Source organism: Hippocampus guttulatus, chromosome 1 (genome assembly GCF_054856545.1).
Source record: "Hippocampus guttulatus isolate MCC_2025c chromosome 1, RoL_Hgut_1.0, whole genome shotgun sequence".
NCBI lineage: Eukaryota > Metazoa > Chordata > Actinopteri > Syngnathiformes > Syngnathidae > Hippocampus > Hippocampus guttulatus.
This window is the reverse complement of record NC_141261.1, coordinates 8,433,359-8,458,427: the sequence shown is the minus strand read 5'-3', so window position 1 is coordinate 8,458,427 and position 25,069 is coordinate 8,433,359. Positions and strand designations below refer to the sequence as shown.

The window sequence follows — 25,069 nt, the reverse complement described above, 5'->3', positions numbered from 1 at the left end:
ATTTGATCGTGTGTAAACATAACATGGCTATAAAAATAGTCGAAGTGCCTTACGCCTGGAAAAAGGACATCCCAAAATAAATAAAATCAGTCAGACCATTGTCGTTCAGTAAAGACAAGCATTTATTACTGTACACACCCATAAGAGTGACAGAGACAGACTATAAGGGGCAAATTGTTTATTCTGCAAAAGAAAAAAAAAGTGCCCGCCTCGTCTTGGATCAATGAGTTGGAGGTTCAAGTGGCGCAGGAGACTTGACAGTTTAGACGGCAACTTTGGCCTGAGTGGTCTTGGCCAGAGCCTTCAGGTCTGTGATGCACTTGGCGATGCTCTCCTTCTCCTGGAAAGCGACCAACAAGTGAAGTTCAGCAGGACACTCGTCACATTTTAAACAGAATATTGTCAAAGGAAAATGATGCAAAAATGAAGCACTACCATCAACACTACATGTTCTTACAGTCCACTATCTTGACGTCTTTAAAAGATCAGTATACAGAAGCTAAGTAGATGTTTGCGTCAGACTGAGAAACATGCCACTTTATAGCTAGTTTCTTGAAAAGGGGCAATAAAACAAAACATTTAAGGTTAGATATTTGAAATTTACCGTATTTTCTGCACTATAAGGCGCTTGGGAGTATAAGGCGCATCTTCAATGAATAGGCTATTTTAAAACAGTTTTCGCATATAGGGTGCACTGCATTATAAGGCGATAGATATGCCTGTAGAATAGAAGCTACAATCGTGGCTGCAGTTACGTTATGCATCCACGAGATGGAGTCAGACTAAAAGGAATACAATGCAGTACAGCATAGGTGTCAAACTCAGGTCCTGGTGGGCCGCTGAATGGGGCACGTTTGAGGGACTCTTAAGATCAACTGCGAGAGAAAATATGAGTTTTGGCCCCCAGTTATGTCCAATTAAAGGATTTCCGCCTTATTCGGTCTCAGGTCCTGGAGGGCCGCTGACCAGCATGTTTTCCAAGTCTCCCTGTTCCAACACACCCGATTCAAATGATCAGATCATCAGCAAGCTCTGCGGAAGCCTGACATTGAACCTGTTCATTTGAATCAGGTGTGTTGCAACAGGGAGACTTGGAAAACATGCAGGACAGCGGCCCTCCAGGACCTGAGTTTGACACCTAGGCAGTACAGCTTGAGTTATAGAGGCTTCACAACCGCTGCAGCATCACAAAACATTTAGAATACTACGTCCAAGGAATCAGAATATTGATCCATATGCAGCTCCCTCAGGATGCAGCATGCAGCACGATACTAAGCCCATAAAAATACAGAGTTTATTCCTTGGCAACCTGTGAGAACAGGTCACAAGCACGAACATGACACATATAAATACAAATGGCGTTACAAAACACTAAATGCAAGGCACTCGTTATCAGGACAATTGATTCAACAAAAAGGCACACAAACCTCGTGGGCTCACATCCACAAAGGGTTAAATATCCTTAGAAGTCTTGTCTCCTTCCTTGGTTGGCTTAGTCAGTAGTTAACTATGCTTTTGATATTATCTTCGTTTCATTATGGCTGTGCAGGGCTCACAAAATATTGTCTGAGTGTGTGTTGGCGAATGCACATGTCCATTAGTGTCGGACAGAGAACCCTTTTAGATTAGAATTGGTTCCTGTGAATAATCACCACTAGATGCCATAGGAACACTAAAGGGGGAAAGAACTCAATGGGGAACATGAAAGAGACCGTAACACCATATATATAAGGCGCATCGGTTATAAGGCACACTGTCAGCTTTTGAGAAAATTGAATGCTTATAGGTGCGCCTTATAGTGCGGAAAATACGGTATGTTCAAATCATATGTAAAACAATTCAACTGAATACATGGTAAAATACAGGCCTTGAGAATAGCACATGTAACAAGCCAAAACTGGGAGAGCCCAATAAGAAAAAAGCTCACCTGCTGAGGCGTGATGCTGCTCACGACGTTCTTCTCTACCCAGTTGACCATGTGCTCCTGAGCCATGCGGCGCTGCAGATCCTGCAGGGCAACCTGGTAGTCCAGGCGCTTCTTCACCTCGTTGGTCACCATGTGTAGCCTCTCTCTGTAGTTGGTCTCCAACAGCATGGCTACGTTGTTCTGAGGGGAAAAAGGGGACATTATGACTAAACGACCTTTGATAGGCGACCCAGGCTAAGAAGCATCTTGCAGTCGGGCTTAGTAAAAAGAAACTGACACAAAGTACATTGTTTTGGTACAATTCCACTCGTCTTCCATGTGTAGGACTAATTGGAATCAGCATTCCCCCCCCCCCCCCCTCTCCCTCCCCAGCATTTCCCTTTCTGAATTCTGATTGTAATTTCCCCATTGCGGGACAAATAAAGGATATCTTAATTTTTTTTTTTTTTTTTTTTGTGTGGGCCTTAGTCAAGTCGGGGCTATGAATTATGGCTCTAAATACAGCAGGAAAATATGCATCACCATTTCGAAACATTTGCAATCACTTCCAATTGATGGGCATTATTGTGTGGTGCATTTTCTGCTTATCGCCAGCAGAGGTTGACAAAAAGTCGCAATGATGCGGTATAACAGTTCTGTGAAAGCCAGGCGACATTAAGCCTTTTTGGACGAAGGCCCCGTTGGGCCACCTTCAGTCGTGGTGGCTTTGCCAGAACCGGCATTGCTCCCACATTCCACTCATGCACATGCTCGGTTTATTGAAGACTCAAAATGATCAACATGTGTGAATGTACGCGTGAATGGCTGTAATAATAAATACACAAAATGTTAATTTACCCTCTTTGCGTCGAAGAGCATCGATCGGCCATCGACTCGCCACTGTTCCTTCTTCTCATCCTCGATGGCCTGAGTCAGGCTAGTCATGGCCGAGTCTTTCACCTCCTGAGCTTTGGCCACTTTATCCTTGAAACACAGGAAGATATTAGAAACCCAGATTACAAAAAATAAAAATCTGGGACATGGGGTTTCGTGTAAAATTTCGCAAGGAAGCTAAAATGCACTCAAATCTTTACATGTGAAACTTTATTGGACCGACTCTAAACTTTTGAATGCACAAGTCCAACATGTTCAATTTTTCAGTACTTTTCACACAAGCTGTTTTCTAACAAAGAACGGAACAGCTTCACCAAAAAGTATTGAAACATTGACCGGATGGTCACGAGTATTCAAAAGTTGAGAGAAATTCTGGTTTACCTCACGTGTGCAGGTTAAAGTGCACTTTGAGGTTCCTCCTGAAGGTTGAGGACTTTTTGTGAGGAGCGCACTTGCACATACAAAGGAGCTGAAAGCTTGTATCTGGGTGCACATTTGCATGAAAAGATCCTATCCAAAACATCCACCAACCTCATTGAGTTTGTCGGCAAAAGCTGCAACGCTCGGGCCGAATTTCTTGATGCCGTAGATGATGACGGCGCCAATGGAGGCAGCTGCAAACGTCTCGTGGTTGATGACGTAGATTTCCTTGGAAAGCATGTAGAGGATAAGGCCGGTGCCCAACATGTAGGGTCCTGGATGACAGAGGTGGGGAGCTTTCATTGTCAGACAGGAAAGTTTGCGCTCGTACTGGGTCTTAGACTGCTGTGCACTTTGTTTGGTGTTCATCAGTTTTGTGCCATTCTCAAGGGGAAGAAAAAAAAGAAAAAAAAATCACAGTATGTGGTCATTGTTTTTCTCTTTCAAACCCTTTGTTGTTGAAGGCTCAATCTTTCACACATGCATTGAGAAACGCACTATGAAAAATGAAAAACCTTAAGAGAACACATTTCTTACTAGTTCGTCCATACTTAAAACTTTGTTTTGGTCATAGACCTGGTTAGGAAATTGGGATTCCTATGCGTTGCCCCGAGTAGCACTGATGGAAAAATTGTGAGACCTCCAGCATTTAAGTTGCCCATCTCTCCCATAGAAATATCATCATCATAGTCATTTGTACTTTAATTAATGTTATACAGCCAGTGAAATATTAACCATGTTTTTTTCTTGTAACCATTATGTTTGGGTTGCTTGGGAAAAAAAAAAGTGGACCCCAGCATACTCGTGGTTTGGCACCTGCAGATTTACATATTTGTTCATTATGAAAAATGTAGATAAGTTTTGAAAATTATGGTAGATATATTAAATATCTATCTATCCATCCATCCATCGTAATCACCACATTTCAAGGTATGACCGTTACATCCTTTTTGCTATTCGCGGGTCAGAGCAGTCCCAATTCCCCTGGGGATTCACAGTCATGCTTGCAGTCAACGATCACTGACCTGTCACTCCAGTTTTAGGGTACAAGAGCTGGAAAAACTCCTCTGGGATGATGCCATGACGGACTTTGCCTCCCTTCTCCGGCAGAGGGGGCACCGGGGACAGACTCTGGGGTGATGCATGCAGGGAGCGAGACACCTGGACCAGGCTTCATGAGAAAGCAAAGAAAAAGAAGCAGAAGAATTAAATGGGGGAAACATCACCAGTGCAAACTCATCTGTAAGGTTTTGTTGTTATTGTTTGAAGCACATACCCAGCTCCGAGGGGGCCGCTGCCTTTCAGGGCATTAGCTGCGAACCAGAAAACAAAAGAACATTAATACTGGATGGTTAAATTCTCCAGGTCCATTATATTTTAATTTAGCTAGTAACTCATGAAGAAATGACCCCAAAACCTTCATGGTGGTATGGTTTACCTGTGTGCCCTCCTCAAATTTACTACCCTTTGGACTTTCAGGGAAAAAAATGTCCACTCCCTAACAAATAGGAATGTAACGATAACGCTAATATCGCGATATTGTCATCATGTCACGATATCAAAAGCACCATATCTGTTAAGCCGACATCAGACTCCATGAATGTAGCCCAATTTTGAACCAACAGACATGTTGCAGACAAACGTAGTGCCTTGTAGCGTAGTCCGTGTCGTGTGACATACTCAACGACTGTTGAGTACAATCACGACGACGAAAGTCTGCCAGATCCGAATTTTTGCTCATCTTGCCACATGACAAGACATACGTCTTGTCATGGGGTGACTTGAACAAAAGGGGAAACATTGGAAGGTATACGAAGCGTTTCAACTCATGCTATGTTTGCTAACTGCAAAGCTTGTAGCCGATTTGCAAAAGGAGGGGAGGGTTCTTTATGGAGAATAGACCGCCCTCTCCCCACCATCCAGGAACGGGTCAATATTCGCTTTTTTTTTTTTTTTTGCCTTTTCTGAACATGCAAACAAGGCATATGCAACTGATTTATAATATACTGTATGTGTGTATTTTCTGGATTGACAGTTTGAAATATCCCGTTTTTGTACATTAGATATAATTTTTTAACCGAATTAATGAATTAATTAAAAAACAGATTTATCTATTAAAATAATCGTTAGTGGATGGATGATTGGTATCGAAAAGGGCAGCATAAAATGCTGATCAGAAAACCCCTCACTTTATATTCTGATAAATCAACTAATGAATCGTTTCTGAGAAATGTGTTCTGGAAATATCAGAATCGGACTAAAAAAAATCTATATCGGTGGGGACCTCACAAAAGCATAGGAGCTGAATCAGTACTGTCACTGTAATAAATGACTTTTTTAAGTTCTTACTTATTGAGGTACAGAGTCTGTGGTACCTTTGCCACCGCTGAAGACATGCAAGGGTTGAAAATGTACTACGATCGTACATGCATGTAATTAAACCGAAAGGATTGCCAAATAATTTTTTTAAAGGGAAAGTAATGTACAAAAAAGCCGCAGGGTGGCATAAAAAAATAGATATTAATATAAGTATGTGGCTGTCAAGGATAAACAGACCAAGTCGCCACGTTAGCTGTCAAGAAGGTGACATCTACGGTAAAGCAATGAGACATAACGCCACCGACAATGTATTCCAAAGCTAATGCGTCGTTTGCTGAAACGCAAAGAAAAAGCACTCTCTCCCAAATATGCATATTTTCCGTTTAGAGTATTAAGAAGTCATTTTCGCTTGGAAAGTTTGCTAATATTAGCTTCTCACTCATTCAACTCGCGGCCTTCACTTTACCCTTCAGGTTTACCCACAGTATGTGCTTATCCTTTGCTGCAGTGAAGCTAAGTTGCCGTTCTGCGTTACCGTCAAAACCTCAAGGTGTTCATACCTGAAACGATAACAAGCCTGGACAGCATGCTTGATGAATGAAGAGCCAAGTTGTCCGCAACACCGGGCACCGTGTTTCGGTCTCGTCGTGCCCTTCTGCAAAGAGCAGCAACGATGGCGGACAAAAACGAGAACTTCCACTGACATCTCGCGATATCAGATGTAAACTACACTTACAGACAGTAACCACTAGTTGAAGCTGTTTGCCAGATTGAGTTTAACACCGTCAAGCGGTTTAACCAAGTCATTTTGGCTTTACTATAATTGTATTCGTAAGTATACATACTCAATGATATATACATTTTTTAGCACAACTGTATTCAAACATGCAATTGTGCTCATAGTTTTACAGACTTTTCGAGGGTATGTTTCCCAACCAAGGGGATGTGTTCCCCTTGTGGTACATGAGCACATTGCAGGTAGATATTTGTAGATTGGTAGATTGATATTACTGATCCATTTTCAAGGCAACATATAATTTATGTTTGAGATAAAAAGAAAGCAACCTCTCAGAATTAAGAAAGAATCATAAACATAGACAGTATGAGTGAGAGTGTATTTATGGTATGACAAAAAAAGGTTTGGGGGTACTCAAGCCAAAAAAAGGTTGGGAACCACTGACCCAGGTTATGTAAACTTATGAGCACAATTGTATGTTCCATGAACATACAAGACAAACTGTTAAACCAGTCTGTCACATTTGACCTTGGAAATATGCAACGACCCACATTTGTTATTTAAATGTTTTGTATTTCTGTAACTTTTTACTGTCACCTAAAATAACAAAAGGCTTGAATATGAACACAGGATCCCAAAACATACACAAGGTCAATTACACAGTAGGCTGTGCATTATTGGATCAACGCTATGGAATGAGTAACATCAGAAAGTAAACACAAAAGTTATGAAAGTGGTGGTTGGGGGAATGCGTATTTTTGCAACAAAAGAAAAAAAAAAAGAATGTAAAGTATTAAATAAAGCCTCCCTCCTCAAATGGTGTGGCGTGCAGGCCGGGGGGGTTGCTTTATCTGTAATCTTTGGGCCCACCCTGGTAATGCATCGGTTTGGCATGAGTGGCTGTTGAGATAGAGGAACAAATGACGTGGAGGTCCCCTTCACTTCCTGAAAAATTGTGCTTAGCAGAAAATGTTATGTGAAAAAGACGAGACAGCCTCAATCTCTATTTAAAAGAGTTGGGGGCGGGGGGCTGAGGAATGGATGATTTCTGAATAGCTGCATGAAGCGTGTTCCACTCTGGATGAGATGGCGTGGTAGGTGGGCTTCTAAAATTTCTATATTTTGAGAATTTTTTTCTTAAACGTTGGATTTCCTTGCACATTTCACCACTCCTTGTGCATCATCTAGCTCCATTCGGCATTCTGATGTTTGCAACGTACAACAAATGTCCTCATTTGTGGCACTATCTGGTGTCAATTTGGTGTATTTACTAAATGAAATAAAAGTTTTGTGGCTCTACATTTATACACATGTACAGTGCTTGGGGTTACTTTTCACATTCCGTCGCCATTTCCAATAGACAGCAGAGCCAAACATACAGTAGATGCAAATCTTTTTGAGCCTTGGTAACATAAAACAGAGCACATAGCCTGAAAATGCCAAAAAAAAACCCAGATATATTATTGTAGTTGTGGCACTCTATAACAGTATATTATTGTTGTTTTTTATATAACTCACATTCATTCAAAGTTCAAAGTAGTTCGTGTAGCTATATGAATCAGGATGCATTGTATTGCATTTGATTATGTGTGCAGGCCTTCTAGTCGGCAAAAATGAATCGCAAGTGGGCGGACCGGGAAAACTATTACTTGTAAAACACGAGTGCAGTCGTATCAATACATTTCGTTTGTGCAATGCGTGCCTGCGTGTGTGCGTGTAGGCAGTGGCGTTGTTGACCCGGGCTATGGACGTGCTTTGTCTCCGCGGTCTCCAAGAGTCCCCCGTGAGAGACTTTGATCGCAAAGTGGAGATCAGAGCGGAGAAACATGAGCAGCTACGAAGACGCACGAACGTGACGTCATGCCGGATCCCCGCTAGAGACGGCGACGCGGCGCTGCTGAAACACACGCTGAAGAACAAGAGGCAAGTGGAGTTCATGAGGAGGAGGTCGCTGCCTCCGCTGCCCATCACCCGAGAAAGCTCTTGGTTCTCGAGCATCTCCGCCCGCTATTCTTCTTCTTTTTCGTCCCCGTGGAGCACGTCAGAGTGGATTAGCCGACAGAGGAGCCTCTGTGACGGCGGCGGCGAGGACGCGGGCCACTCTGTGAGTGTTTTGTTTTCATCACTTGACATCATAAGTGGCTAAAGTACTCACATACACTTGACTTAAGTACTGTAGAAGTAAAGATACTTGTGTATAAATGGGTAAAAGTAGAAGTGCTGATTCAACTCCTGTACTTATGATTGTTAAAAAAAAAAAAATTAAAAAAAAGAAAATTGGATCCCACTCTGAAATCATTCAGTACCAGCCAATTCAAGACAAAGTCTGAAAATGCGTTTAAAAACGTCTTTGGGAGTGAATGAGTTAAGTACAAAAATGTAAAAAAATAAACAATACGGTCTATTGTGTACAATAAATACTGATGATATGGCACAACGGAAAAAATCCACAAACCCAAAAATAATTTCCCTCTTATTAATTTACATAGTGCTCTTGGGAAGAAAACCAAAAACATTACATGTCGCATGTTTTCTAAACCGGGACGGTGTTTGCTCAACATGTATACCATTGAAACATGTTCTCAATCGAAGTAACAAAAACGTTACATTAGCTAATAATGACCACTGGACAAATTCATATGATGAGTTTTTACAAATTGGGCAGAGAACTTTTACACATCACACACTTAAGGTTTTTAGGCTGGCACAAGCCAAGCAGTAGCAGTTAATGTATGAAAATGATCCTTAACTCATTCACTCCCAAAGACGTTTTTTAAACGTTTTTTCAGACTTGGTCCAGAATTGGCTGGTACTGAGTGAGTTAATAAGGATATGGATGGAGAATATCTTGCTTCTTCCAATCTGTTATGTCATAATTGTTAATAGTTCATGGTTGTCCATGTAGCTGATCCCTGTTTTTCCATCGAAGGACCCAAGTCCTCAATCAATCAAGATTTCAACACGGGTTGCCAGCTCATCCACAAAGGTTGTAAAGTAACCGGTCTGGTGAAGATTGCACGACTGTCTGTGTCCTATGTGTGGTGTTGTGTTATTTTTGTTATTTTGACTTCAAAATGGCGCCGCGTGAGTGGCTGCCTTTCCAGCAGCTCCTATATTTTGTTGTTCTACTTCTTCCTTTCATAACTTTGCTGCTGTGAATCGGGAATTTCTCCATTGCGAGACTAATAAAGGTTTTCTTATCTTATATATTTTGACAAAGATGGAGAAAGTACAAATTTCTGTTTTCAAATGTGACGTAATAATGATGTATTGGAGTGAATGTATTGTACCGAATGCATAGAGGCAACTTGAAAGCAAAGTACTCACGTCCTCTTCTTGCGTCACCAGGTGATGATGAAGATGATGGTACAGGACGAAGCCTGCGTGGACGTGATCAAGGGGGAAAAGAGCGCACATGAAATAGACAGTGTCAAAGATGGTAGGTGGCTGAATGGTATTTGTATTGAAGTATTTGCAGCCTTGCTACACACTATGAAATCGAATGGTTTTTTGTTTTTAATCTTTTACTAAGCTGCACACACTCCCCAACAAAAGATGAGAGAAGCCAGTGTCCAGACAGAGTGAGTGACAAAAGCATTTTCAATCTTCTTGTAGTCGTGGTTTTATTTCAGATTGTCGGGAGGGAGGGGGGTGCCATTAAGTTACCATATTGAACTTTATTGAGCAATGTAGGACATCTAAAAAGAAAAATAATAATACATATATTTGTTCATCACTTTTGCAGTTCAGGCCTTGTGACCATCAAAGAATCAGTGAGTTCACAATCGTTGTTTTGCTATTTTTACTGACACAAAAACCACGACATGAAAAAAACCCCCCACCATAACTCAATTTATATTTTCCAGGATATTCTGCAGTTACAGGACTACATGCAGGTGAGCTCTTTTGTTGCACTGCTATATTTTGTTGCTATAGGTGCAAACTTCACTTCAGGATTTTTACGACTTTTACTAATGAAGTTACTATATTTACATGATAGTCTTCGAACCAGTCTGCTTCTATTTTCATACGCACACACACACACACGTGCGCTCCTGTGTAAGAAATGGTGCATCTGAGTTTTGTGTAGGTGTAACATGTCTGGCAATTTGTTTGACTGTAAGCCATGCTGGGGGCTCCAGCGGACCGAGAGCATTTTCTTTTACACGCCCCCAACACATCTGACAATTTGGTGACAGAAAGTAGACCAGACTTTAGACCAGGTGATACCAGGTCGCATGATCCGTAGGTGGAAGGTGGTCTAGCGCTATGATGTTCAACTTGTCTACTTATTGGTTCAATTAGATTTCTTTTTTTTTTCCAGACAATGGTCTTTTTTGGTGAAGAGAAAAACGAATACCTAGCTGACCTAATGGAAGGTGGTCTACTAGTGGCCACTTGCGCAAGTGGAGATCTTCTTGTTGTGTTGCATGTGTCAATGGACTCCCCTGATTCGGTTTATGTTTCCGCCGCATAGACCAATTAATATCTCCTGCACCGAATTTAGCGATAGTGTGAGGAGGCACTCCCATTGGCTTTAAAGCGAATTGTCTGTGTTCGCTCCCACAACAGCGCAAACGCCCGTTTCTAACTGTGACTATGTAGGAAACTACCAAAAGAAAGAAAACTCCACCCGTGCATACAGTTTTAAATTCTAGCCAATATGTTCGATCATCGAACCAATACACACTTTCCTACATGTGATTGGGAAATATGTATAGAACAAGTTTCAAAATGATTTATCTTGTATTTGTACTACAAAAACCAAGCATTTGAACAGGAGTGTGGGGACTTTTTATATCCCCTGTATTTCACGACATCTGTCAGGCTGGTGTCAAAAGCTCTAACCTCATCTGATGGCGTTTCTCTATCAAGGAGGGCCTGTGGAGGGAAAAGGCCATCAAGAAGAAAGTCGCAGCACTGCAGGACTGTTGCATCCAGTTGCAGAACGCCTTAAACGCGTTATGGATGGTAAGTGCGACTGGAAACATTGTTGAAAGACTGGTGAGGTATGCTTCATCACCGTCATCTAAACAGCAGAGGAATAGCAGCTGTCACCTCAGGAAGGCCGATCAGCTCTGTGGTTTCCTGCCTCCGCTCTTGTCTCTACCGATGAGCGCAAGTTGTCAATCTTATACAGGAAGGGGCGGGGGCAGGTTACGGTTAGCTTTGTGATAAAAAAAAATGGTGGTTCAATGCAGATCAACTGACTCAGATATCAAAACATCTAAATGTAATCTGAATTACGAATGAAGACAGCGTGGTGAAGGATGGGCAGCACGGTGGGGTAGTTGTTTGCATGTCTGCCTCGCAGCTGTGAGGTCAGGGTTTGAAACCCGACTCCGTCTGTTCTGCATGATATATTTTTATAGATGTATATCTGCTGAAATCTGCTTGTTATTTTGTAACTCTGACTATGCATTAACTGACAGGCGGTTTTCATTTGTTCAACTCAGGGAAGTGTTTTTTTACTTTCTATTTTGTTACGAATTACCATCCTTCCACGTAACCCGTTTCATTTCTCGGCGCAACATGACAGCTCATTGTTTCCTTGCTAAACCCGCAGGCTCGCTGCAGTGAAGACGTGCTGAGAAACAAGATTAAGCTTCTGGAGACACAGCTGCAAGCATGCCTGCAGGTAAAAACAACAACAACAACAAAAAATTATCTGCTGCAAATTTGAAAACGTTCAAAAACTGAGTTTCTCAGTCCAAACTGCTGCCAACATAAAAAGGTAACAAATAGGTGACATTTCAACACAATCGCTTATCACACAACGCATTGCATTTTTGAACATTCACCGTTCCTTCCATGCATGATCTGTACTGCTTATCCTCATCCATTAGTTTAAATTTGAATCCACCACTACGGTTATGTCAAATCCTAAAACTTAACACACCCATTTATGACACTGCCCTCCGATCACAAGTGACAAGGATATGGTATCTAACCAGTCGGTGGCTAGCGTAAGAAGCAAACAAACGAGTCCTCATCTTGACTCAGCTCCTTGTCAATCAATACAAAACCGACAGACTCAAAAGCATGACATCACTCCGCACAGACAGATCCAAATAAAAGTCCCTTGTTCATCAAAAGCTGCCCTGGTAGAGGTAGGCAAAGTTTGGACCAGGCGCCGCATTCGGTAACATGATAAGTAGTAACTGCTGTCCCTGAAAGGGTAAGTATCAAGAATCGAAAAATATTTGTTACAATAATGTATAAAAGCAAAACATATTATATAATGTATTAATCGATTATTTACCATAAACAATTGTACTTTTTTTTTTAACCTCATCTGCAAATGACTTGACTCATCTGCCTGATTAACAAAATCTATTAAGGCCCAACTCTGTGCTAGAAAGTCCCACCTAGCCTAGTTTAATGGAACAAAAACTAGTTGTAGAAGCCAAGCAGAGTCAAGCCAAGCAGAGTCAAGCCAGCAACGGCGCCTAACAACAATTGTGTATGGTCTTCCGGATGGCTACTCGCGATCATCTCTATCATGACACTGAAAAAGGTACCTGCTTAGAGTGTGGATCTTCTTTGTCTCCTTCCTTATTCGTCACTTCAGAGAAAAAAAACTATAAAGTGGTGCATAAAGCCACAAAGCCAACATTGTACAACTGTTGGTGTGTTTGAAAGTACCACTGTATTTTGTTACCTTTCCTAAGTGTGCCTGTAAAGGTTGAGCTCATCGTTTATCTTCGGCCCATGAGTGGATTTGACGAAGCATTGTGAATTCTTGCAGAGGTTTCCGAAGGAAGCGTCGAGGAAACTGGCGCTCCCAATGAAGAAGCAGAAAGTGACCTTTGAAGAAAAGATTCAGAAAGTCATCCAGGAGCAAAATGAGGACCTCAGTAAAGCTGTCACACTTGTGTCTTTTAAGGATCCAGACATTCAGTCCCAGGTACATATTTTTTATGTCTTCTATGTTTAGTTTTTTTTTTGTTTCACGTGGAAGGTTAGATTCTGAAGAAGGCTCCAGACATTCAGTCCCAGGTACATAGTTTTATGTCTTCTGTTTAGTTTTTTTTTTTTTGTTTCACGTGGAAGGTTAGATTCTGAAGAAGGCTGGCAGTGAATGAGTTAAGGTCAGAAATGAACAAATCAAGTCAATTATATTCATATCGTTTCCAATCTACGGCGAACCTGTGTGTCAGTTGACATTGGCGCGCTGCTAGAATCCATAAATCCATTTTCTGATCAGCTTCATCCTCACAAGGGTCGCGGGGGGTGCTGGAGCCTATCCCAGCCGTCTTCGGGCATTAGGTGGGGGACACCCTGAACTGGTTGCCAGCCAATCATAGGGCACACATGGACGAACAACCATCCGTGCTCACACACCTGGGGACAATTCCAAGTGTCCCATTAACCTGACACGCGTGTTTTTGGAATGTGGGAGGAAACTGGAGTACCCGGAGAAAACCCACACAGGCACGAGGAGAACATGCAAACTCCACACAGGAAGGGTGGAGTCGGAATCGAACCCTGCACCTCTACACTCTGAGGCAGACGCGCTAACCAGTCGACCACTGGGTTGCCCCCTGCTAGAATCAACAAGTAGAATTCAAAGGATGTCACTGGTGGTACCAGTAGCACACAGTTGTCAAATACTGCACAAGTTTGCCTCACTGGTCACGTGTGGTTGTTTTACTAGTATTCCAAAGTTGGGCTACTAGCAGTGGCGGACAGTGAGTGTCCGACATGAGCCTTCAGTGGGTAGTTAATGTAATGTAGGTCCATGCTTTTAATCATGTTTCGGCCAGCAGAGAAGGCCTTGAAGGCCGTTGAGTGTGTGCCACTGCCTACTAGTCAGGACAAAAAGCGTAGTTACCACTACATGGACCTTAAGATGGATATCAAAGATTTCTAATCAATGCTAAAGTGGTGGGCGGCTCGGTAGTACAGTGGTTAGCGCGTCGACCTCACAGTGCAGAGGTCGTGAGTTTGATCCCGGCTCTGGCCTTCCTGTGTGGGGTTTGCATGTTCTCCCTGGGCCAGTGTGGGGTTTCTCCGTGTACTCCGGTTTCCTCCCACATTCCGAAAACATGCATGGCAGGCTGATTGAACACTCAAAATTGTCCTTAGGTGTGAGTGCGGATGGTTGTTCGTCTCTGTGTGCCCTGCGATTGTTCAGGGTGTCCCCCACCTACTGCCCGAAGACGGCTGGAATAGGCTCCAGCACCCCCGCGACCCTTGTGAGGATGAAGCGGATCGGAAAGTGGATGGATGGATGGATGTTAGTGTTTTTTCGGAACCTTGTGTTACCAGGAAGCGCTGATTACCGCAAAAACAGACGTCTCGAGGCTGCAGAGCCTTTACGAGGAGCTTAATCTCACAAGTCAAAAACTCCGGCAGGAGCTGGAAGTCAGTGGGAAACGAGCACGAGAGCAGGAAGCACAGATTGAGGTTGGTACACAGACGCCTTCTCGTCTCCTGGACGAGCGGTCCGACATTTCAACTGTCAAACGCGGGTGTGGGCGCAGCTGTCCAGGGGCAGAGAAGCCACGCTGACCGAGGAACTGGTGTCACTGAGAAAAGAGAAGAATGAGCTGCTGTTCCACAAAAGCGTGCAAGAGGAATATTATCCATTTGTGAAGGACCAAAAGCAGAATTTAAGCGGTAAGCTTTCTCCACCCCCACTATCCACCTTGAATCTCCTAAAAGGAAAACATGACATGGACAGAGGGAGCAAATGTATTGATACTCTGTATTGACTCTTAAGTACAAATACAGATACTTGTTTAAAAAGAAGACTGATGTAAACAAACAAACAAAAAATAAGTCTGGTATCATTAGAAGTCCTGATGAAGTTCCTTTACGTCAGTAAAAGTAAAAAATAAAAATAAAAAGAAATTGCTTAAGTCCAAACCTTTTTTTCTGACGGTCACTGAAAATAACTGCTGTCACTTCACAGTGAAAAACTGTTTTCCCCTCCGTTGTTCTTGTACTGATAAGAAAAGAAAAAAAATCACCGGACACGATATCACACAGGTGTCAAATTCAAGGCCCGAGGGCCAGATGTGGCCCGCCACATCATTTTAAGTGTTGGTTAAGTGAACTGTGTTGCTGCTTTCATTAGTTTTACTAACATCTGATCGTCGCTATATAAATCAGGGTGTAGTGTAGTGTAGTGTTCTGTTGGCATTTCCTTGAGCATAGCTCCATCTAGTGGATACATTGTAGATTGTATCTTATAAAGCGGTGCGTCCAATATATGAAAAAAAATTACAAAATCGGTCATTCATTGAAGGTGCGCCTCATAATCCAGTGTGCCTTTTAGTGTGGAAAATACGGTAACTATTTACTTTGTTCCTCATTACCATTGGACACGGAAACTTCACATCGTAACAAGTCCGATTTCTGTTAGATGGCAGCATCGAGAGACGAGACGTGAGTGTTCAGAGTACACTTGAGGGAGAAAAAGCTTCCCCCAATGTGGACTGTGACGTGGAGGAGCGGCTTCATCACACTCAGGAGGAGCTCCGTATCAAGGAGAAGGAGGTGACCAGGACAAGAACACGCTTGCTTTTCGTCGCATTTTCAGTCATTTGAATGGGGCAAGATTACGACGCATGACGTACAGCATGTTAAGTTTGCCCAAGACTAAACTGTCTGTCAATATGACTGACTGCACAGTGTGAGGCCCTGCAGACTGAGCTGCACACCATGGAGCAAGAGTTTCAGTCCAGTCAGATTCGACTGTCGCAGTGTAGAGAAGAACTTTGGCAACTCGGACGCCATCGCAACAAAGCAGTAAGCAGTTTCTGTGTGTGTGTGTGTGTCTGTTTATAGCTGCAAAGGATTGCTTAATGCTCATAAGATGGTAGCTCAAAAAGACTCTTTAAACACTCCCTTAATTCTCAGCGCAAAAAAAACATGAACTGTCACTCAAATGTGAAAATGGATTTTAACCACCAAGATAAAACATTCAAACACTTTTGATCACAAATAACACGCCCCCAACGCATCTGACAATTTGGTGATATAAATCCTGAATCTGACAAAAGTACTAACTCAACTCAACTTTAGCGTCCTGTTTAACCTAGGTAGGTTCTGAAAATTAGTATTACATGTTTCTTCAAATTTTTAATCAGTCAATTAAAGGGTGACGAAGTGTCACTGTGCTGTTTGGTAGCATACGCCATGTTTACCACACTAAACATGGACCAGAGGAAGGGAGGGAACGAGTTGGCTCAGGAAATTATACAGAAATTCATAGACAAGCACGTTAAAGGTAAATGCTATCAAACCATCTCCAAGCTACTGTTGCACATGTTATTCAGAGCTGTAGGATCCACAGGACTGTAGCCAACCTGCCCGGATGTGACTGCAGGTTGATGACAAATTGAAGAGGCGGTGTAGGGGGACAGAATCGGCCTTACTCTTCCTCCGCGTGTTCGTTAATTTCGGACGATGAGGATGTTGGTTATTCAAATACAGGCTGGAGCCAATGAACAGTACCTTCGAAGGTTTTATTTGCAGAATATTCTGGGCACCCGCGGTCGACAGACAATGGCTGCGGATCACGAGTGCGAAGGTGTAAGAGATTCACAACACATGTATATCGTCAAGGGTGGTACCGAAACTTATGACGTGGCATCTGACTCTTGTTTCTCCTAAACTCATCAGCTTGTATCAACTGGTGCTTTCTGAAGTTCTGTGTGTCTCCACATTGTCTCCACTAAGGAAGAACTGATATCATCAAGTGATTGATGATTCAAGGGCGCAAAGGCATGAGTAGAGGAGGCAGGGTGTGTGTTCTCATGCTGACATGAGATAGTTGTACAGAATGTTCAAACATGGGCAGAATACACACTTCAGCGGACATACAGATTGTAATAAAAGACGCTAGAACAACCTCCAAAGAAATTGAAGGTGAAGTCCAAGGTCAAGATACATCAGCGTCACAACGCACCGTCCGGCGTTTGAGCCAAAATGGACTTCATGAAAGATGACCAAGGAGGACACCACGGTTTTATCAGATTCAAGTTATTTCTATCCCCAGCGCAGGTTTTCCTTTCGTTAACAGTGGGGTACCAATAGTTTTGTCCACGTGTATATCTGGGATACCTGACGACAGCAAGCGCTGTCCACACCGTTGCGGCTGAAGCATTTCTTCCCTCTTTGTGCAGACGAGGCAGGACAGCCGTTGGAGTCCGTGCGTGTTCCTTGTTCTTCTTCTGTTGATGCTGCTGGTGTGGGCTGTGATGGGAGTTGCCATATTGCAGCCGTGGCATCCGCAGTTTGGAGAGAAACTAGAAGACTTCTACTGGGACATAAAGAGACGAATCGAGAATTATTTCATGCAAATGGCCTCCCCAAAAGACTCGGGCTGTTTAAGGCCAGTGTGACCGTGTAACATTTGGAGGATCGCTTGTCCTTCGGTTTTCAAATGTGAAATGTTTGAATGTTTTTGTGTTACTTGTTGATATTTTCGAGACATTTTACGTGTGTGATGTTAAAAATTATATTTATTTTTTACAATGAAAATGTAGTTCTGATGACTTTTTTCCAATATATTTTTGAAGTCTCGATGACAGTGGGCCCCCGCTAGCCCGCACGTAGCAAAAATCTATACGTAATTGATAGCTATTATTCATTCATTAAATGTCTATTTTTATTTATTGACTGATACATTTAACCACCCAAAAAAATCTTGAAAAATCGGGGTAAACATCCAATAACCATCTCCCACAAAATAAATATTACAATATATACAGTATATATATATATATATATATATATATATATATATACACACACACATATATATATATATAGTTATATAGGGGAACAAAATCGGCGAATAGGTGAATCTATGTAATAATAATGAAAACATTAAAAATATGTGTCCTTTATATTTGACAATCAACATTTTGTCACAGTAAAACAGTATGGCATTTTCTCATTACATTTTATCAATATTATTATGTTATGGGTTTATAAATGAATATGTATATAAAATGATCATGAGGATGATGATTGTAAAAATAATAACACAATTTTATATTGCGTGAATGGATCAAGTTTACCACCGATTCCATCAGACCTGCACGGAAATTCTCCAGGTCAGAAATGCATGAAATTGCTCTCGTCAAGCGTGGACAGCAACAGAATCTCTTTGCACTCAAACCAGCTTTTTTTTCCCTTTTTTTTTTTGAAAGACAACACGCTCAAAGGTGAATTGTGTTTGTGGTCATGTGGACATTGTTGATTCCACGGAGGGGCTTTTTAGCAGTTCCAGATAAAGCTCTATTATCATCTGGCACTGACACAGCACATCCAGCACACAAACCTGCAGTTTACCTGCGCGTTCCGTGTCACGCAACACACGGATCCCACCCTTGCCGGAGGTTGTTCACGCATGTGCTCAAAGTGGAGGTAAGAGGATGATGTACTGGGCCCGTGGGGAGGGTATCATGCTAAGTATTCTTTCCATTTACAGCGGAAATAATCGTCCACGTGATGAAGACTGGGGGTCTGCTGTGCGCGGTGGGGCTGTGTGCGTTAAACGCAGCGTTTTCCATGAAGATCTGCGCTTTTAATGTTCAGAGCTTTGGAGAATCCAAGGCGAACAACAAGAAAGTGATGGGGATTCTACTGAAGGTACATGTTACCTGAGTAACGTGGTCACAGAACTTGACTAGATCTTTTTTTTTTCTTGACCATTTTCTTTCCAAAAGATTCTTTCCCGATGTGACCTGTGTCTCATTCAGGAAGTCCGCGACTCTAAAGGACGAGCAATACAAACCTTGTTGAAAGAGCTTAACAGGTTTGTCCAATTACCGTATTTACGCTCTAAAAGGCACTTTGGAGTAGAAGGCGCACCTTCAATGAATGGCACATTTTAAAACTGTTGTCATGTATAGGGTGCACTGCATTATGAGCCGCATAGACTAGAAGCTACAATAGTGGCTGCGGTTGCATTCTGCATCCACTAGATGGAGCTAAAGGGAATACAATACAATACAGCTTTATTTTTGTGGAGCTTTCGCCATTGCTTAGCTGTAACTAAGCGCTTAACAAAACATTTAAAATACTACGTCCAAGAAATCTGAATATTAATCCATATATAAGGCACGTCAGATTTTAAAGCGTATTGTCAGCTTTTGAGAAAATCGAATGCTTTTATGTGCGCCTTACAGTGCGGAAAATGCGGTCAAAGGCTTTCAAAGGGGACATACCAAAGGTCACGACATACACATTTTCTCCTTGAAAGCTGCATTCATGCCGCATCACTCACTGCTGACAATTTCCACAGGTTTGACAAATCCAACTCGTATTCCTACGTAGAAAGTGAGAGACTGGGAAGGAAACGCTACAAGGAACAGTACGTCTACATTTACAGGTAAAAACCAGTGGACAGCGTCCCCATCAAAAGGTCAGGGTAAGTTGAGCCTCATGTCACCGTTTGAGCTCCCATCATCTCCACAGAAACAACATGCTGAAGGTGAAGGAGCAGTATCAGTATTCTAAGCTCGAGGCGCAGGGCGCCAATGACACAGATGTCTTCTCCAGAGAGCCTTTCATTGTTCGCTTTCACTCCCCGACCACTCGTAAGATAAAGACACGACACTGCCAGATGCTACCATGCACAACATCAATGTTCTAGTTTTTTGTTTGTTTTTATAAATAAGATATGGGTGACCCCAAACAATGAGTTTTTCAAGATTATTTTGCATTGACTTATAAGCAAAAACTGTGTAAAAGGTTTCAGATCACTATCGCATCAACATGTGCTTTACAGTAATTAGCAAATATATTTCACCATCTGGTATTATGAAGCCATTTCCATTTTAGGGCGCTCTCAACATGTGAGTATTTTGAATGGGAATTCAATTTACATTTGTATACCCAAATTTGAGGCAGCTTCTTCGAAGAGGCCAGAATCAAAAGCAAACATGACATTCAACCATTAAAACAAGATTTTAACTTCGGGAACATAATAATATGGTTGACTGTTTTGGTTTGTTGTTTTTTTTTGTGAAACCGTAAATGTGTTTTCTGTTTTAGTCATGAAGGATCTGGTCCTCATTGGCCAGCACACCAGTCCCAAACGTGCCATGAAGGAGATGGATGAGCTGTATATTGTGTTCACAGAAATCAACCGGAAGTGGAGGACAGAGGTGTTTTTTATTTTGAAATCCCCTCATCTACATGATATCTGTCTGCATGTCCACATACTTGATCATGAACTGCGACTTGTGTGAAACTTTCCATTGGGCCAGAATGTGATGATCTTGGGCGACCTGAACGCCGCCTGCGGCTATGTCACCATCAAGGGATGGCGAGCTGTTCGCCTGAGAAGCGACCCCAAATTTCGGTGGCTGATCAGAGATGAGCAGGACACGACCGTACGGGAGAAGACGCATTGTGCATATGACAGGTTCGGAATTAGTGGTGTGCACTCCGTCAAGTTACCAAAGCAACAACTTAGAATGAGAACGATTTAGCATTTACAGCCTAAAGTTGTTGTTTTTTTGGGGGGCAGGAGGGTGGTTCTTGAAAATCCTCTGTGTGTTATAATGGTTAACACATCTGCATCAGAGTGGACAGGTTCCAAGTTTGAATTTCACCTCTGGTCTGCTGCCTGTGCGTGATTTTGTCCTATTATAATCCCCGATTCAGGATCATCGTCCATGGGCGTGAAATTTTTTCCACTATAGTGCCCGGCTCTGCTCAGCCATTCAACTTTAAAGAGATTTTGCATCTGACAGAGGAGGAGGTAAACTTTTCTCAAACATGTTTGAAGATGTTTGAGAAACTAAACATTTGAAATTTCTGGAGAAATTGCATGTGAAGGCTGAATTGCTGAATATTGAAACTTGGAATAATTCTGAACCAAGTGGAATGATATTGAAAGATAGAATGATCTGAAATTATATTGAACATAATTAGTGCCTTTTCAAATATGTCATTGCGAATGAATGTGAAATGCTTTTGTGGGGCGTGAAAATCGTGTTGAAATCATGTCCAAGGTGAATTGACTGAGCTGAATTAGAATTTGTAATGGGAATGACATGAATCTGTTTTGTTGAATATGCCATTGAGAATGAATGTGGATTTTTTTTTGTCTGAACTTTATTTGGAATATGTTGAATTTTTGGTGAGTCACAATTTTTGGAATGCAAATTGAATGAGCTGAACGGTTTGTATTGAATCTTTATGAGTTTCGTTTCTTTCAATTGAATGACTATTCGATTACATTTTCGATGATATTGTCTTGTTTCGAGAGGCACCGGTTTTATTAAATGTTTCAACGGCTCCTTTAGGCCCTTGCAGTGAGTGACCATTTCCCCGTCGAGGTCGACCTGAAACCGAACCACCATTACCTCCTGCGCAGTGAGCTGTAGACCGAGAGCTACTTGGGATTAGCTTCAGTTTTTTATTTTTGCCTATTTAATTAATCAAAAACACTATTCAGAGTGTGCCATTACAACGATTACATTAAATGTACATTCTTGCTTAATGACATGACTCTTGCTCCTCTGCCGTCAATCATACGTGGATTGCTGACAGCAATCCAATCATACGTGGATTGCTGTCACACTTACGTCCGACCCACGTGTGTGGGTGTTGTCATGAAAAACCACCAAACGGGTATCACAACACTCCTTTTGTCAATTCTTGGAGCAGAAAACTCAAATGAAAATATTGTACATGTGTTTCATCACTTATCCTCTCCAGTTCAAATTGAATGCATCATTCACAGTGATATAGAATTCTATATGTATGATGATAAGATAAGAAAACTTCTCACAATGGAGAAATTCCCAATTTACAGCAGCAAAACGATGAAAGGGAGAAGTAGATGAACAAAAAGGATATATAAATAAATATACATTATAAAATATTAATATAGGCATGTTAAAAATGGGCGACGACAAATTACGGCCGCTTCTCGCATTTAAATTGCCGATCCCTGCAGTTACGTACTTTATCCAAAAGCTCAAACGCCAACACTTGATGCGTACCAGCAGGAGCCACTTTGTGGCGCTGCCTTTACAGAAGAACACAAAAACGGCTGGGAGGAGACGCGGAAGTAAACACTCCTGAGGTGCGATTGCTTTTTCAGTCAAGGCAAAAACTTGGGCGGTAGACAAGGAACGTTGACGCCCGTTGACGGCGCGCTAAAAATTAGAACTCGGAAATAAATATATAAAAACGATGTCTTTTTTTCTTAATCACTACGAACGAAAAACGAGGTGCACACAGGAAAAGTCGTCGGACGACAAGCGGTGAAGGAAAAGGAGCGCCCCAAGTTCCCGAGACCTGCCAATCGGATTTATTTTTAGCAACCGAGACAGTCTGATATTAACGACACGTTCTACACGAACTTAGGGCGCATCATGTATACATTGAGCGCCAGGTCTGTGGAGGAGATCAGCGACTTGCTTGATGAATACGGAATAAAACATGGTCCTGTCGTCGGTGAGCTGTCTTGTTCTCTAAATAAACGCGACTGCGCTTATGGCATTGGTTTTCGGCGGGTTTCACTCAGTTATTGTATCGTCGTCATCGTTCATAATATACCTCCCTTGTACTCAAGACTCCACCCGAAGTCTGTACGAGAAGAAAATTAGAGAAGCAATGGCCAAAGGGAAAAGAGCTCCGCCGACAAAACCGGACAAAACCTACTACAGAGAAGAAGGTAAAGTAGTTTGAATACACATATTTTCCTTTCATTTATATACAGTAATGCATTCTTTTTTTAACCAAGGATGGTCTAAATGTGACTGCTCCCCCCCCCCCCACCCACCAAGAAACTACATATCCCGCAATGTAACACGGTTGTCGTCCAAAAGTCATTTTTCACGAAACGCCCCACACAAAACATCAGGTCCACATTTTAACCTCTTTTTTTCCCTGCCACAAAAATACATTTGCCTATTTATATCGTAACTATGGAGCAGCCTTACGCAGAGTTAAGCGAGAGGAGTACTTGGGTTCAACTGCACAGTAATCCAGTTCAGCAGCTGTTGGGCAAGTTCGGTTAGGCACAATTTTGACAAGCAACACCCTGCCTGGTTTCATTTAAAGCCACACAGCAGGGCTGGGCTATTTGTTTGACTTAATTTGTCATGATGATTATTTTTTTTTGAGTGGATTACGCTAAATATTATTAAATAGATGGTCCATTTCTCTCTTGCAAAAGCAGTGATTCACATGAAAATGTTTTAAATTTTTGAAAATGTGAAAACAATAAAATCATACTTTTGTGATTAAAAAAAAAAAGACAAGGCCATAACCCCAAACCCAACAAAGACCACCCTGCAGTCACCCCACCTTATACAACCATCAAAACTACTTCATCGACTTGGGTATTGGAATGAGAAAATTCCCAAATGTTTTTTTCCTCTTTTTCAGAGGAGGAAGTTACATATGTTTACAGTACACCTGTAAGTAACACATGCATATTTTATATCATATTTTCCGTACTGTGTGCGCTATCTTTCTTTTTATTGCTCACTATCATTGTTTGTCCTTTTCTTTAGGCCAGGAGTCATTTGCCAGAAGACAAGTAAGTTACATTACATGTTAGCTGTAGCATTCAACTATTAAAGGTGATGTGGAAAATTGACTTAATATCAAATGAAATAATAAATTGCTTTGTGATGAAGTAACCCCTGCGTGAAAATACAAATGATGCTTTTACTTCATCTTTGCGGGGCCGAGATTTTTCTCTTCAGTTCAGTGTCAGATCCACCCCCGCTTGTCATAACTAAAGTCGTGCTGTGCATTGGCTTTGCAGTACAGGGAGCAGGTGAATATTGGCTATTAACAGTGCGCTGATTTAAAAAAAAAAAAATAAATATCTTTGTCTTTGTCTCCCCCCAGCCCCCTTTAGTATTTTGGGTTGACTACTTTGTGTGCACTGTCTGTCTACAGTAGTCGGCTTTACATGAGTGCAAGACCAGAGTGGACTGAGACCGAAGTTCAGCACGAGTGAGTATTTTTGTCTTCGAATTAACAGTAATATTTGTCCTAGTGTTATCAAGTTAGGAATGACAATTTGGTGCATTTCGGTCTTACATGATGTAAATTGACCAAGAGTCCATTATGGCCACTTAAGTGTCATATCGGGTACTATTTAGCCAAGTATTGCTCAGACACATCCTTTTGACTTTTTGGGGTCTTTCTAAGTTACTGGCAAGTGTGTTACAAACTTGCTGTTGGTTTTCAGACGCTACACATATGATACAGCGTCACCCCCATACATAAGCGCCAGGTTGAGAGCGACACCCAAGAAATTTCATCAAGAAGTTCCCAAAGAACCTCAGTCGTCACACTTCCTTCCAGTCTGGGTCCAGTTGGTGTTCTTCCTCATCGCAGCAGTCTTCCTCTACCTCGTCTTCTCCAACATGGAGTCAAACGACTACACCAGGAAAATAGAATGATTTAAGGAAAATAAAATCCTGCCCAGTTGATAGGGCCGTTTTACTTAAAATGACATTTTATCACAGAGAGGTTTTATTTTCCTTAATGCCCTTCTCGCGTCTTCTGACTAAATAAGAAGAGGCCAGCGTTCATTGTCACAGACTGAGGTCATTCGAGTTCAGAGTGGTCCATATGTTCCTCGTTGTGTTGGAACAGATGAGCTGAACAAAAGTGCCTCAGTGGTTTTGTAACAAAACAAGTTGCATGTTCTTTTGACCCAAGTCTATACCTACAGATACCTGCACTCGCGATACAGATGTTCTTTGCTTGATTATTTTTGTACTATCCTGATCACAAGGTTTTAACTGATTCCAAAAGAATAAAGTTACCAAAAAAAGCACAAGCTGTGTGGA

At 41.9% G+C, this 25,069-nt stretch overlaps 4 protein-coding genes across 6 annotated transcripts; 3 read left to right on the top strand and 1 right to left on the bottom strand.

The window, feature by feature from the left end:
* Positions 1 to 104: 104 nt before the first annotated feature.
* Positions 105 to 6,266, bottom strand: atp5pb (ATP synthase peripheral stalk-membrane subunit b). The gene is made up of 7 exons (XM_086107646.1): positions 6,100 to 6,266; positions 4,497 to 4,533; positions 4,246 to 4,391; positions 3,332 to 3,495; positions 2,765 to 2,890; positions 1,928 to 2,107; positions 105 to 340 (listed from the first exon to the last, which is right to left on the bottom strand). Exons 1-7 carry the CDS (start codon positions 6,125 to 6,127, stop codon positions 263 to 265), a joined length of 759 nt encoding a protein of 252 aa, XP_085963772.1. The 5' UTR covers positions 6,128 to 6,266; the 3' UTR covers positions 105 to 262.
* Positions 6,267 to 7,233: 967 nt separating this feature from the next.
* On the top strand, positions 7,234 to 17,768 carry traf3ip3 (TRAF3 interacting protein 3). 3 transcript variants are annotated; one of them, XM_086107617.1, is made up of 15 exons: positions 7,234 to 7,369; positions 7,996 to 8,379; positions 9,205 to 9,261; positions 9,624 to 9,714; positions 9,808 to 9,856; positions 10,021 to 10,048; positions 10,142 to 10,171; positions 11,151 to 11,246; positions 11,842 to 11,913; positions 13,024 to 13,182; positions 14,547 to 14,684; positions 14,762 to 14,897; positions 15,646 to 15,779; positions 15,915 to 16,031; positions 17,411 to 17,768. In XM_086107617.1, the coding sequence occupies exons 2-15, from the start codon at positions 8,020 to 8,022 to the stop codon at positions 17,627 to 17,629; spliced, it is 1,686 nt and encodes a 561-aa protein (XP_085963743.1). In that variant the 5' UTR covers positions 7,234 to 7,369; positions 7,996 to 8,019; the 3' UTR covers positions 17,630 to 17,768. The 3 variants fall into 3 exon arrangements, with proteins under 3 accessions (XP_085963743.1, XP_085963761.1, XP_085963751.1); XM_086107625.1 differs by having other exon boundaries at positions 7,248 to 7,373; XM_086107635.1 differs by lacking the exon at positions 9,205 to 9,261.
* A 764-nt stretch (positions 17,769 to 18,532) lies between these two features.
* dnase1l1l (deoxyribonuclease I-like 1-like) lies at positions 18,533 to 21,747 on the top strand. The gene is made up of 9 exons (XM_086107563.1): positions 18,533 to 18,659; positions 18,724 to 18,884; positions 18,962 to 19,050; positions 19,540 to 19,626; positions 19,713 to 19,834; positions 20,292 to 20,404; positions 20,507 to 20,664; positions 20,907 to 21,003; positions 21,551 to 21,747. Exons 2-9 carry the CDS (start codon positions 18,744 to 18,746, stop codon positions 21,629 to 21,631), a joined length of 888 nt encoding a protein of 295 aa, XP_085963689.1. The 5' UTR covers positions 18,533 to 18,659; positions 18,724 to 18,743; the 3' UTR covers positions 21,632 to 21,747.
* Positions 21,748 to 22,322: 575 nt separating this feature from the next.
* LOC147210261 (uncharacterized) lies at positions 22,323 to 25,059 on the top strand. The gene is made up of 6 exons (XM_086107585.1): positions 22,323 to 22,709; positions 22,828 to 22,929; positions 23,646 to 23,677; positions 23,774 to 23,799; positions 24,168 to 24,224; positions 24,463 to 25,059. Exons 1-6 carry the CDS (start codon positions 22,628 to 22,630, stop codon positions 24,674 to 24,676), a joined length of 513 nt encoding a protein of 170 aa, XP_085963711.1. The 5' UTR covers positions 22,323 to 22,627; the 3' UTR covers positions 24,677 to 25,059.
* The last annotated feature ends 10 nt before the right edge of the window (positions 25,060 to 25,069 follow it).